The sequence below is a fragment of the Drosophila serrata genome, unplaced genomic scaffold (assembly GCF_035046125.1).
Source record: "Drosophila serrata isolate PLE 108 unplaced genomic scaffold, ASM3504612v1 contig_100, whole genome shotgun sequence".
Lineage (NCBI taxonomy): Eukaryota > Metazoa > Arthropoda > Insecta > Diptera > Drosophilidae > Drosophila > Drosophila serrata.
Window position 1 is genome coordinate 469,850 of NW_028256998.1, and position 14,781 is coordinate 484,630.

Sequence of the window (14,781 nt, forward strand, 5' to 3'; positions counted from 1 at the left end):
GCCGCACCGACGGAACTCTACGCACTTTCGGATGGCGCCCGGGCCCGGGTACGCTTAAGTCCTTCGCACAGCTGTCGAGTAAATATTTAATTTACAAAATTCCATAATAAAATTTTCGTTCAGCACCGCCGCGTCTTGGCCCCCGTCTCGTTCGTCGAGTTTTGTTGTTCTTTAAGGCAGCTGGGTTTTCATTTCGCATGCCAATTGTTTGGCAAGTGTCAAAATAATAACAAGCCACCCCCCCAAAAGCAAGGTGAAGTCCCAGTTGCAACCCCCTTTGGCCAGGACCAGAGGAGGTGGTGCATACCAATGCCAAGTGTCAGAATATTTTGACAAATTTTTTATGTTAATTTCGTATTAATAAAATAAATATTAAATCAGTGCGGCAAGGGATGGCGCCGAGGGTGGCGATGACAAATGGCAAAGGCATTCGGCCCGATGACTATATTAGAGGGCAAAACCACTAATTTATCCCCAGAGAGTGGAGATCCCGGCAGCTGTTACCCTCATTCCAAGGCTGAATCTGAGCTCGTTGAACCCTCCACCAGCCCGCCGTGTTGGCTTTAATTGGAGCTTTGGCCAACTTCTTTCCCTCAGCCGGCATCGGTTTATATTTCGGAAATTTAAAGACCCAATTCCGTTATTATATTATTTAATTTTACACTCTCGACTCGTTGATTTTTATGGGATCTGCGGCATTTTCCCTGCTCAACTCCTTCATCTGCCACAACTGGGAAACCCTTTGGCTAATTATTTGAGCTTAATGCCGTCGCCCAAAAAAAGTTGTTCGACCATTAACAGAACACGAAGTTGCTTTTTGAGATGTGCTTTAAGTATTATTTCCGTTTCCAGGCGGTGTTTAAAAATGTATTTAAAGGCATTTCCATTAACAATTATATTTAAAGCTCAATATGTTCCTATGACTTGGTTGCTACCTAAACATGATCTATGAAATCATAGAACTAGATAGTTGTATTCCCTTGAAGGCTGTTTAAATTTGTATCTGATAAAAGATGTTATTCACCTTTAACTCAATTTAGAAAATGGTGAAGAAAAGTACAAATAGCAGGCTCTGATCGAAACGTCAAAATGCTAAGCATATGAAGTGCTAGATCTATACCATTCAGTAGTAATTTTTATCTGGAGCTCTCAGGTCTTGCCACATAGAACTGAAAGTAAAAAACACCTTCCAACAAAATTTCCACCTGAAGCTTTTTCTTGGCTTCTTTTTCCGTGAAGTTTTGGTGAGTGTTTAAAGAAATCCTTTTCGATAATGTAAGTGTAACATATTCTTTAAAGGACCAACCGACCCAATCATGTGTGGCAGCTTTGGCTTTGGCTGTGGTCCCTATGGCTATGGTCCTTCAGGACCCTGCGGACCTTGGTGCGGTCCGTGGTGCGGTCCCTGTTCGCTGTCACTGGGACCCTGCGGCTACTCGTGCTGCGGCGGACCCAAGGGCTGTGGGCCATCCGGGCCTGCCTGTTGGCCCTACGGTCTGTACACCTGCTAGGCTTCAGAAGGATTTAAGGAACACATCAGCCATAACCCCAGGTGAGGTGTGGTCTTGGGGGGGGGGGGCAAGGGGTGGCAATAAAAATTTCATTCGCTTCCCGTGGATGGATGCTGGTGCGGAGGGTTATCGCAATTCAATAACTGCACAAAGCGAGACGGCGGCTTCGATTGTTTGGCTCGATTGTAAACAAAACTCTAATTTGAATTCTTGAGCCAAAGAGAGGAAAGTCGCATCAGTTGTGCGAGTGTGCAAAGGGGGGAAAGAGCTGATTTCATTTCAGAGGCCTCACCCGGCGTCAGGTGGCGTTGCCAAGAGGAAACCAACAGGCAAGCAAAAGAGACTGGGGACTGCCGTGTGTGTTGGCTTTATTACAAAATTTTTCGTGCTTTTGCCTTTGTTTATTTGAACTGCCGTTCGGCATGCGGCCCGCCTGCAGCGCGTATGAGGCCCATCATCCAATTTGAAGCCCCCCATTGGCTGGGCCTAAATGCGGGAATGTCGGCCATTCCGAAATTTGCAATGTGCACAGCTTGAAGGCTGGGTAATCTCGTACATTAACTTTATTTCATTTTCTTTGCAGGTGGGTCCGTGATAAGCATATGGAAGGAGTGAAATTTGATTACGCAGTCATGGTGCTCATTAAAATTTGGAGCCAATCCTAATACCTAATACATTTGTGTGCTTCCTCGGAGAGGGGGTTGGGAAACTCATTGGCGCCTCTAAATGATCCCAGCCATGAGCAAATTTGTCGCCTAAGCCTTTAACGGCTCTTGGGAATCCGAGGTCTTAGCGTGTCTGTTCGTTTTGGGGAAAGCCAGTAGGCATCTTGCCTTTCACCCCGTAAACCTGTGTACTTCCCATTTGCAAACATGTCTCGGCAAATGGCTGCCGGCTATGACTTCTCTCCCTCGCCGCCTACGAAAAGTCTAAATGAAAACCGAAAGTCAGAGCTTCTTTTGCTAGTAGAGGAAGTTTGGTATCCTCTGTTTCTTTGTAATGTGTCGCGTTATTTACGAGTTTTTCCAGTCACTGAAAACTCTTTCAGGTATGTCGACTTGACGTTTTTAATTTAACGCAAAAGGTACTCCTTCGGGTGACGTTGAGGCACATAGGCTCTAGGTAAGCAGTCGGCACAGCACCGGAATGGCACAGCCTTTGGGATTAAGCAGGCATTTTATGGGCAGGCACAGACATTGGTATCTAATCCGAGGCCAAAACTATCCCCAATTTTCCCACCAGGGTCCAGCTCTTCGATAAGCCTTAAAGCGCATTGTGGTCAGCTTTGGTGCCTTCTGCGGTCTGCATCACATTGCTTTGAGGTCCAGATCTTGATGGGATGTGTGGGGGCTAAAGGGATTCAAAAGCCCAGGTACCGTTGTGTCATATAATGTTGCCAAACATGGGTTTAATATAGTAACCGAATTTTTTACTAGAGCACAGGAATACTATAAGTTTGGAGTACAAGAATTGTAAGTAAGAGGCAGAGGATATTTTCAGATCATGATAAGCATAAGCAGATTGCTTATGTTTACCGACGCCTCAAAAAGTTTAAATTAATAACAATTCAGCTTTGAGAAGTATAGTTCAACCTTCGGACTGCGTCGATCAACAAGAAGTTGGTTAAGTTAGAGAACAAGTACTGCCATCCTGATAAGGCAAGGAGAGTTTACCATCAAAGTTTTTGCTAATTGGCATATGAGGATTACCAATTCCCTATGACGGTCTCAAAGATCCTTGATTTGCTTATAAGAGAGATCACGAATCCCTTCCTTGTAGAAAGCACTGGATCTCAGGCAGATCTTTAGGATGTAAACACGGTTTAGGCACTCCACCTAAGATCAACAGGATCAACTACTAACAGTGACCCTCGGTCCTACTCAGGCTATCAATTCATAAAACATTTTAATTTTTATAGCTTGTATTAGCTTTTGCTTCTATTAAGACATGGTATAAAGTATAATATTTTAAGACTCGATCGCACACACAAGTCAAGGTGGGGTAAGGTGCTCAATCTAATGGTGTTTTTCTCAGGAAATCCGATCCGTATTAGCTTCTCTTCTTTACTTAGGCCTGGGGCTGCACGCATCGTGTGTTCTCAGGCAGATCGCAGATTCCCTTAAGCGCGTTGAAATACTTGTCGCCGCAGCTTACCTGCAGTGGTTTTCCGTAGCGGCAAACATAGTAGTCGGAGCAGCTCTTCAGCGAAGCCAACATGAAGCCGTCGGGCTTATTACGGCACACATACTTTGTGTAGGTGGCGATGCTCATCTCCTGAGCCTGAGGGGCAACCAGCTGAGCGGCCTCCACTAGGGGTCGGGCAGGTCGGATGGGTCTAGCTGGACGCACCTTCATGGATGAGACCTGAGCCTTAGCGGCAGAGTTTCCGCTGCAGGGAGTGGTTACTTCACAGGGTGTCGTAGTCTCGACCGGGCCACAGGTTGTTGTAGTCTCAGCCGGAACACAAATTGTCGTTGTCTGAACGGGACCACAGGTTGTTGTAGTCTCAACTACTGCTGGAGAGCATGTTGTAGTAGTCACAACTTCGGCTGGAGAGCATGTTGTAGTAGTTACAACTACGGCTGGGGAGCATGTTGTAGTAGTTACAATTACGGCTGGAGAGCATGTTGTAGTAGTCACAACTTCGGCTGGAGAGCATGTTGTTGTAGTCACTACTGCTGGAGAGCAGGTTGTAGTAGTCACAACTACTGCTGGAGAGCAGGTTGTTGTAGTCTCTACTGGTGCAGGAGCACAAGCTGTAGTTGTAGCGGTTGTCGTTGTGCAGGTTGTCGTTGTGCAGGTGGTAGTAGTTGCGGTTGTAGTTGTGCAGGTTGTAGTTGTGGCGGTTGTAGTTGTGCAGGTTGTAGTAGTGGCGGTTGTAGTTGTGCACGTTGTAGTTGTAGCGGTTGTAGTTGTGGCGGTTGTAGTTGTGCAGGTTGTAGTTGTGGCGGTTGTAGTTGTGCAGGTTGTAGTAGTGGCGGTTGTAGTTGTGCACGTTGTAGTTGTAGCGGTTGTAGTTGTGGCGGTTGTCGTTGTGCAGGTGGTAGTAGTTGCGGTTGTAGTTGTGCAGGTTGTAGTTGTGGCGGTTGTAGTTGTGCAGGTTGTAGTAGTGGCGGTTGTAGTTGTGCAGGTTGTCGTTGTGGCGGTTGTAGTTGTTGCGGTTGTAGTTGTGCGGTTGTAGTTGTGGCGGTGGTAGTTGTCGCGGTTGTCGTTGTGCAGGTGGTAGTAGTTGCGGTTGTAGTTGTGCAGGTTGTAGTTGTGGCAGTTGTTGTTGTGCAGGTTGTCGTTGTGGCGGTTGTAGTTGTTGCGGTTGTAGTTGTGCAGGTTGTAGTTGTGGCGGTTGTAGTTGTGGCGGTTGTCGTTGTGCAGGTGGTAGTAGTGGCGGTTGTAGTTGTGGCGGTTGTCGTTGTGCAGGTGGTAGTAGTGGCGGTTGTAGTTGTCGCGGTTGTCGTTGTGCAGGTTGTAGTTGTGGCGGTTGTAGTTGTGGCGGTTGTCGTTGTGCAGGTGGTAGTAGGGGCGGTTGTAGTTGTGGCGGTTGTCGTTGTGCAGGTGGTAGTAGTGGCGGTGGTCGTTGTGGCGGTTGTCGTTGTGCAGGTGGTAGTAGTTGCGGTTGTAGTTGTCGCGGTTGTCGTTGTGCAGGTTGTAGTTGTGGCGGTAGTAGTTGTGGCGGTTGTCGTTGTGCAGGTGGTAGTAGTGGCGGTGGTCGTTGTGCATGTTGTTGTAGTCTCTAGTGGTGCTGGAGAGCAGGTTGTTGTAGTCTCAACAGGTGCTGGAGAGCAGGTTGTTGTAGTCTCAACTGGTGCTGGAGAGCAGGTTGTTGTAGTCTCTATTGGTGCTGGAGAGCAGGTTGTTGTAGTCTCAACAGGTGCTGGAGAGCAGGTTGTTGTAGTCTCAACAGGTGCTGGAGAGCAGGTTGTGGTAGTCTCAGCTGGTGTAGGACCGCACGTTGTCGTTGTCTCTACAACACCAGGAGCACAGGTTGTCGTAGTCGTCGCTGCTCCGGGAGCGCAAGTAGTAGTCGTTTCTCCAGCACATGGAGCCGCAGATTCTCCGGCAACTGCAATAGCCGAGGATGAAGGCTGAACCTCAATGCAGCCTGTGTTGTAGTTAACACATCCCTGGACCTTGGAGTCGAAGAAGCGGGAGCAAGTGTTCACAAGGGCCACTCCGGACTGACACTCGTAGTACTGGGAGCAACTTCCCGGGACGAGGGCGCGGAATCCGTCAGGCTTGTGAGCGCACACATAACGCCTGTAGAGCTGATTGTTGATTGTCTTCACAGCGGGCTGCACACTGGCGGCACTGGTGCTGGCCACCAAAATGGCGACACAGGCAATTACTGCAAGAGGAACACGGGTTAGTCTTGGTTCGACCTGGAGGGTCCGAAGTCCTTGGGTCCATACTTATCGCACTGTTCATTCTGTCGGCAGCTATTCCTTTGGGTGGCTTTTTGAAGCTGCGTTAGACTCGTAGGGAGCAATGGGCTCGAATGATTGTTTCGCAAGTGTCGCTGTCTTTTATATGAAAGGTATTCTCAGATGATATGTACCATTGACTGGTCTTATCAGTACTTCTGATATATAGAAGGAACACTAACTGTGCCTTTGGCGGCGACCTTGATTTTGTCTGGGATGCTGATTTGATGGCGTGCGCTATCTCTTGGATACGGATGTCGGCCCCAAAGATTTTAATTTCTTTAATTGTTTGCGCACGTCGGAACCGGCAACACGGGGAATTTCGTACACACGTTTCCCATTTCCTTTCATTGATCATGAGATCTTAATAGAGTTCGCCACTGGCATATAACATGTCAGGTAGCAAAATTTGCGGTAAATGTGCAAAATCAACTTACTGTGTAAGAAGGAGATCCAGCTTCCCTTCACACCAAAACCCAACCAACTCAAGTTCCCATCTCCTTGGAGTACTATCACGCGTATTTGTGTGCGGTTGGGCCTGGTGACGTTAATTTATCAAAGGCATTTACAATTGTTTAATTAATTAGATGCATACTACAGATGCACAAAGGCATTCAATACATAGACAGCGTGCTAAGCAACAAATAGGGTAGCCATGTTTTCAACTCCACATATTTGACATCTCCCTTACGTTGTCCATGACTGTTTCTGCACTTAATTTTACTTATAGATATATCAAAACTATCGCAATGTATTAAAATAATTTAAATGTAAATACTTTCAAAGTGCTACAAGTTTTGGTAGAGGTTAAAGGCTATCACTCAAGGTTAATTTTCTTCAAAGAAAAAATCATCATTTATTTAAATTAATAAAATTATATATCTGACTGATCAGAAAAGTCGGAATTTGTAGTACTTCCTGTAACATTCATTGTACTCAAACTGCTATACCCTTTTACTCTTTAAGACTGTCGATAACAATCAATGCAGTACTCATACAAACAAAATTTATATACATACATATGTATATACATGACACAACATTTAATTTTGATAATGAAACAAGTTTAAGTGCACGTGCAATTTCGTGATCATATCAATTGTGTGTCGGAATCCGTGATAAGTATTTGCATCCCATGTCAAATGAGATACAATTACAGAAGTCAATAACCTCTTGGGTTTTATAATTCGATATTTGAACTTGAATAACAACATCAAATAATAATATTTAATATTAAATTAATTAAATTTATTATTAAAAAACAAGTCATCAGGCTCAGGCAATAGTTGAACATAAAATTCAGTTTCTTGTTCTTAAAGAATTACACCATATAGTAGTAGTTTAACGAATTAAAAAAATAATTAATTAAAAAACAGAATAAGAAATATTTATGGTGGCTTGGTCACCAATCTTGAGAAATTCTTTGTATATATTCAAGAACTTACTTTTGTCTTTCTTGAAACACCGATTAGTTGGTTAAGATTAGAAATAATGTAGGTATCGCGGATAAGCAATCCGTTGTAGTTATTGATTTCAAATTAGAACTTATTCGTCCCAAAATAAGCTGCAAATGATTAAAAGGCCATTAGCGTCGTCAGGAAAATACAATCCAGTATAAATATTTTTTATAAACAATGATAGAAAACTTGTTAACCTAGAAAATGCGTTGCACATTATTTTTCACAATACTTTTAATGTAAAATAATTTATTTGCTTGGGAACAAACCTTAATACAAAAACTCCATATAAATGTAAACATATTTATACACATCCATATATTATAAGTCTTCAGTGAATAACTAATAATGTTTAAAATGTTTCATGTGTTGCAAAAGTGTTTTGGCGACATTATTTTACACTTGACTTCCCAGTGAAAAAGACAAACAAACAAAAGACAAAAAATTACAGAAAGCAAGAGGAATCCCTTAACCCTTGAACGATCCCGACAGATGCGAAATTGACTTGAATTATCGAATTTCGGGCTTAGTCAGGGCTGCGACCCTTTTACACAGCTTGAACTCAAGTTCAGTTGGCAGAATGAAGCGGAGTCAGGCTAGTCCGGGGCTGAAATCAAACGGAATATAAATCAGTTTAATGATTTCTCTGCCAACAAAAAAAAAATACCAAAGGAATGTAGGGAGACCTTGGGTTTGCCTTCTGGCTTGGCGACCGGAACCGGAAGTCGGCAAACTGTTTGGCAAAAACATTGAAACAAATATAAAAATGCTGCTTCTGCTTTAACATTCCCGCAATCTGGAAATCTGTCTGCAAGCGACAGTCTCAGTAACACTATGGCCCCCAATTAATTTCCTGCACTTGCAAAAAGGTGTCTTGTATTATTTGACAAGCATACAAGTTGTTCCAAATATCAATTATTATTATTAAATATTTGTAATATAATGCTTATTATAATAAGTAATTAGTTTGCAGTGTTTCCTTTTACTAAAATTAAGTTTTATCGCATTCCTCGACGTCCTAACTTACTCAAAAGATATAAATAAAGTGTGATAAGTTATCGGAATTGTCATCCCAAATATACTTAGAATCTTTTGATTCTGATTCTAAAAATAACTTTAGGATGTTACAAATGGTATAGAAATCTGAGATATAATTTTATTTGATTGCTAAAAAATTCTAAAACTTGGACAAACTAACATATGTTTAACCTTTTTGTCGAATTTTCTACATTCAATCATTTTCATGATTTTTCCTTCGCTCTAGCTTTTCCTTTTTCCTCTGCACGTACCGCTCCCGTGCTGTATTCCACTGAGCTAGTTTCCGCTGGCTGTGTTCTTTATGGACATCTACCTGTTTCCTTGTCCTAAGCTCGTGCTTTCGTACCTGGTTTTCAGTCTGCACACAACAAATGCGACAACTTCGGCGCATCAACCGCTTCAAATTGAACTTCTTTCTCCTTTTTCTTAGTAGTTTTTCTTGCTGCTCTACAATTTGCTGTCGATCGGTTTTTGTTCTGAGTAGCCGCTGTATACCACACATAAACAGGATTAGGATGGCAAAGATGGCAACGAAGGCTAGGGCCGTTTTGACCTGGTCATCAACTTCCGGGACTTTCCATTCCCAGGTCAGTTCCTCCTTCAGGTTATGACAGTCTGCGGGAGTAACGAAATCCATATCCAAATAGATCGCCGGGGTATGACAAAACCACCCCATCGAAAGATCTTTCGGTGAATTACTGCCAAGGAGATCTTTACACTTGTCATATGCCTTGGTCATCCATTGCTGGCACTCGGGTCTGTTAATAGGACTCATTGTTTGCAATCCGAGTGTTATTTATGAGTTTTTTAGAGCAAGGTGGGTCTTATATATGAGTGATTTCCAACATCCCACTGAGTTTGATTGGTATTATTATTTAAAGTAAATTGAAAAGATCTGAGATTAGGAAATTAAACATAACCTTCCACCAAATGGGAACTACATTTTTCGGGATAACAAAAGTTCATTTAATTATAATTTGTGGTGAATAAATGCAGTGTCCTCTTTTAGAAAGTTGTAACACCGGCTTTGATTTAATGATATTGTTTAATACATTTAACTGGTAACTTGTAACTTAATTCAATCTTAATTTAACAAAACGTGGTTATCTTAATTTAGAACGTCCAAGCAAAACGAGATTCTGGCGGCGAATGCCTTTGCGAGGAGATGCCAGACTTATCTGCAATCGATTACTCCCTTTCAGTATATTCTATCGAAGGGAATCAGAGACTTAGTATGTGAGTCCGCTTCTGGTAACTTTAGGCACCCTACCAACACTACCGGATCCCACATTCGGCCTTCCTGATGCTTGATTCGACCCGAATGGTTTCATATACTCTGCAACTGTCTTAGTCCTATATGGCCCTTCTCCTTGCCCTATTCTCTCCACGTCGTAACGTCCGTGATTATTGACCTTGACTACTTTGTATGGTCCTAAATATTTTCCTTTCAACTTCAAGCCTGTCCCGTATTGGGTGCGTTTAATAGCAACTAAATCATTCAACTCAAACTTACGTTCTACCTTTCTTTTAGAGTCGAATGCCCTTTTATTTTTTGTTTGAATATCCTGAATATTCTGCCTTGCTATCTCTCGTAGCTTTTCCCTTTCATCCTGTAGCTCAGAAATCAGACAATCTCCGATAAGTTCTTTCAATTCCTGATTACTTGAAACACGCATATCCAATCCAGTTAGCAATTTGAACGGGGCGACTTTCGTGCTCCTCGGCTCAGTGTTGTTAATCGCCTGTTGCACTCTGCCTACCTGCTTATACCAGCACCCTGGATTTTCCTGGCTCAGTTTCGATAGCAGCGGGACCACTATCTGATGCATACGCTCTACCTGTCCGTTACCCCTGGGAACTCCTGTCGCGATTAGCAAGTGCTGTATTTTCTCCTTTTCGCAATACTCCTTAAACAGGTGTGAAGTGAATGCAGCCCCTCGATCTGACACGATTCTGTATGGGTTACCGAAAAGAACTGATTGGCGCTCCAAACAACTCAAAACTTCTTCAACCCCAGTGCTCCGTGTAGGGTATAACCATACATACTTTGAGAAAGCATCAACTATGACGAGAATGTGGTTATAGCGCTTCTTAGTTACTTCCATCGGGCCAACATGGTCAATATGGTATGTAACCAACGGCTTGTCCCCTTTGTCTATCGGAGTTAAAAACCCTTCCTGCTTTCCAGCTTTTGTATTCACTAAAATGCACTCTACACAGCTCTCAACAATCTTCGCTATCTTCTCTCTCACCTTGGGAATGAAATAAGACTTCTCGACCAATTCTTGCGTCTTTTTTGATGAAAAGTGTCCTTGCTTGTGGGCGTTTCGTATGATTTCGTCTTCCATAAGCGATGGAACTACAAGCAACTCCCTATTCGGATCTTTGAATAAGATTCCATTTGATATATAGAAATCTTCATACTCTTTCGTTTCGACAACACTCTTCACGGCCTTGGTCCAATCATCTGATAGCTGAGCTGCTCGCAAACGGTGTATTAAGCTATCTGTCACAACGAAACAAAACACCCTGCTCAACGCATCTACATGTCTCATCTTATTACCTGACCTATGTTCAATTTCATAGTCGAAGTCTTGAAGGTACATTGCCCAACGCGAAACCCTGAGCGGAATCTCTTTCTTTCTCATAGTCATGGCAAACGCATTGCAGTCTGTGACTATTTTAAATCTTTTTCCAAGAACGTAGACTCGCCACTTAACCAAAGCTCCAATAACTGCAAGCACTTCCAGTTCATAAGAATGGTACTTCTCTTCGCACGGCTTGGTCTTCCGACTCATATAGAAAATTGGGTGCCACAAGCTATCTTCCTTGTCACGCTGAAGCAACACAGCTCCGAATCCAAATTTTGAAGCGTCAGAATGAATTTCCGTTTCGAGTGAAGGGTCATACAACTTAAGAACAGGCCCATTGATTAGCGCTGTTTTTAATTTATCAAACGCTTCTACTTGCTTTTCTTTGAACTCAAACTTAGCTTCTTTACGTAACAGATCGGACAATGGCTTAGCAATCACAGCGTAATTTTCTACGAACCTTCTGAAATACGAAGTCAAACCTAAGAACCTTTGGATTCCCTTTTTATCTCGTGGGATCGGAAAATTTGCAACCGCTCTTGTTTTCTCTTCACCTGGTTTTATTGTTCCCGACTCCACGATATATCCTAGGAAATTTACTCTGTCCTTCAACATCTGACACTTGCTCCAATTTATACGCAAGCCACTTTCTTCTGCCACTTTCAATACTCGCTTTAATTTCTCCAAGCCCTGTTCTACACTTTTGCTGGCAATGATCACATCGTCCATGTATACTACTGCATCATCGTTTCTTATCGCCTCTCGAAGAACAGCCATTATAAACCTGGTAAACACTGCTGGAGAATTTGTGATACCGAAAGGTACAAACATGAACTCATACTGCCCATTCATGGTTACAAATGATGTGTACTTTTGAGATTCTGGAGACACAGGAACATGAAAGAATCCATTTGTCAAATCCAAAGTTGTGAAAACCTCTCCACCTTGAAGTTTTTCTAAAACGCAATCCATGTGTGCTGTTGGGAAATTATCTCTGACAATCTTTTCGTTCAGTTTCCGGTAATCGCAGCATAAACGCTTCTTCCCATTCTTTTTATCTACCAAAACAATTGGTGAAGCAAACTCTGACGTACTTGGTTTGATTATTTTTTCCCTAAGCCATTCCTCCACTTGATCATCTACAATCTTTTGATCACAATAGGCCAAACGCCTTGGATGTTGAAAAACCGGCAACTCGTCTGTCAGCAAAATTTTCATTTCTACAGGTGAACGATGGTTTTTCATTGGTTTGTAATTTTCCACCAACAACTGTACTTCAACAGCGACATTTTCCTTTAAATGATCCAATTCCAAGCCTGACTTATGATCTTCGGTACTAAACATACAAAGGCTGCCAAATTCGTTCATAAGCTGCATGCAGGAACTTTCCCTTCCCTGAACCTCTGCTGGCTGCACACTTTGAACTCTCTTTGAAAACACGGTTCCTTTCTTTGTGACCATCATATCTACGTTTTCTAAAATTGTAGTGCCTAAAATTGCATCAAACTTCATGTCCTCATCTGGAATCACGTGGAACTCGATCCACATTTCTATGCCATCGATACTAACTGGTGCTTTGAAACTGCCAAAAGTCAGCACCTGACTTTCTCCAATTCCAGTCAAAACTCTTTGCCTGCCAATCAAACTGCCAACGCCTATATCAAGTTTTAAAAATACACACCTACGCATCAAACACAACTCTGCTCCGGTATCTACAAGTCCTTTGAATTCAACATTCGAACAAAATACGGACTTTACTTCTAAACCACAAGATGTATGAGAATGCTTCGGAATTATTTTCTCCGCCTGAACCACGTTAGTTCTTTCTTCCGTTTTGACTTGAGTCCCTACTTTACACTGCGCTGCTCGATGCCCTGGCTGATTACACTTGAAACATTTCGATTGTACTGGACAGTCTCTCTTCATATGAGACGGATCTCCGCACCTAAAACATTTCCTAACCGACTCTGTTGTCTTTTCGTTGACCGACTCTTTAAATACCTTACTGCTTTGGAGAGTGTACTTGTTGTCTGGCTTATACGAGCTTCTTGCCTTCTGGTATGCTTCAATCTGCCACTTCAACTCTTTCAGATTTCTAGCCTGATATAACATCGATTTATTCAATCTAGCATCTGGTATACCTTCTACGAAGTACTCGAGTAGACTTTCGTCTTCCAACCGTATAGGCTTAGCTATCTCCATTAGGGCATATAAATACTCCTGTAAAGATTCACTTTTTTGCTGACGACGCTTTCCTAGCCTGCGATGAATCTCGGCTGTAGAAACCTGCACTCCGAACTCTTGTAGGAGAGCTAACTTCAAACTTTCCCAGTCCTTAATGTTCCTCTGGCTACGTACAAACATTTTGGCTGCTCCACATAGTAGCTGTTTTGCATAAACATACTGCTGCAAAGGGCTCCACTCTACGGTAGCCGAACAATCTTCCATCTCCTCAATCCACAAATCTATATTTGGGACACCTGAGCCAGAAAACTGAGAAACACTTCCTTCTACATCTTTCAAAGTAAACCACGATCTATGTTGGGAAACTTGGCCATGTTGGTTGTCTACTCTGTTGTGGTGGGTGGTTGGTGTGGCTACTGTTGACCTAAACTGTACGGGCTCACCCTCTGTCTCCGACTCACCCTCATCCATTAACCCAAAATGAGTTAGCAATCGTTGTTGTAATTCAGCTTTCAATCCGGTTGTATTCAACTGCAGCTCTGACAGCATCCGTCGCAATTCCTCCACTCGCAATGCCAAGATCTCGCTTCTCTCCATTTTACAAAAATATCCTGTTGAAAATTACAGTTAATATGATGACAAAATTGTGTTTTAACTCTAATCTTTCTCGATACAATTGTAAACAAACTAACAGTCCTGCTTTTGCTTCTTCACACATACATACAATCAGACTGTTACATAGCCTGCGACGACCCTGTTTCGCCTCGTGCTGTCTCGCTTCTTTTCACGTCCACCGCCTTCTGTAGCGTTCGCCTTCTTCTTCACACATACGATCAGACTGCTACTTAGCCTGCGACGACCCTGTTTCGCCTCGTGCTGTCTCGCTTCTTTTCACGTCCACCGCCTTCTTCTTCTTCACACAGCTACCTACTACTTCGCAATGCCTCCAATTGGAATCCAATTTCTGAAGACTTGCAAAACCATGTGCCTTTGCTATGGCCAATAAGGTTCTGCTGATGTTCTACTGCTCCTGCTCCGCACCTTATCCCGCTTCGCCTCTGCTTGTCGAACTCCTGATCTTCTCTAGCTTGATCTGCTGCTTGATCCTCGTGTTCCAGCTCTCTTCCTCCAAGTCTGTGTTCCAATCTTGACATGCACGTTCTTGTCTGCGTGTTCCTCGAACGCCACCAAGTGTCTTGCCTTTCCTCGCCTTGCTTCTATTTTCTCCAGCCAATCCGCTGCTTCTTGAATCTTTGCTCTTTACCAGCCTGATTCGATGCAATCTACATTTAGACGCTGCCACTCGGTTTCGTCGTCGTCACTCGCTGCTTCCGTCTCACTCGCCCATGTGTGTGTCTGCTTTCCGCCTTTCGAAGAATTTCCTTACGCTTTGTGATGAAATTCTTTGCGCGTCCCTTGCTGTCTCTGTCACTCGTTGACCAATTTGCGTGGCTTTTCCGAACTCTTAACCAGTTCCAAAATGTTCTAAATTTGTCATCCACCTCACTGCACAATGTTTCTCGTTGACCAAATTGCGTGTCTTTCCCGAACTCTTAACCAGTTCCAAAATTTTAATTTGTCATCC

At 43.1% G+C, this 14,781-nt stretch overlaps 2 protein-coding genes and 1 long non-coding RNA gene across 3 annotated transcripts; 1 reads left to right on the top strand and 2 right to left on the bottom strand.

Annotated features, from left to right (window-relative positions):
* Positions 1–1,060: 1,060 nt before the first annotated feature.
* LOC147644767 (uncharacterized) lies at positions 1,061–2,183 on the top strand. Its single transcript, XR_015273503.1, has 3 exons — positions 1,061–1,244; positions 1,300–1,552; positions 2,095–2,183. It is a non-coding gene; the product is annotated as an uncharacterized LOC147644767 (long non-coding RNA).
* A 1,395-nt stretch (positions 2,184–3,578) lies between these two features.
* Muc26B (Mucin 26B) lies at positions 3,579–5,930 on the bottom strand. Its single transcript, XM_086840997.1, is given in 3 exon segments — positions 3,579–4,682; positions 4,685–5,850; positions 5,915–5,930. Coding segments are annotated over 3 exon segments (2,286 nt in total).
* Positions 5,931–8,514: 2,584 nt separating this feature from the next.
* On the bottom strand, positions 8,515–9,300 carry LOC110186060 (uncharacterized). Its single transcript, XM_020955097.2, has one exon. It carries the CDS (start codon positions 9,194–9,196, stop codon positions 8,615–8,617), a length of 582 nt encoding a protein of 193 aa, XP_020810756.2. The 5' UTR covers positions 9,197–9,300; the 3' UTR covers positions 8,515–8,614.
* Positions 9,301–14,781: the final 5,481 nt, after the last annotated feature.

What these genes read in the sequence shown, in the direction of transcription:
- LOC110186060 (XM_020955097.2), bottom strand. Translation starts at nt 9,196, where the DNA reads ATGAGTCCTATTAACAGACCCGAGTGCCAGCAATGGATGACCAAGGCA.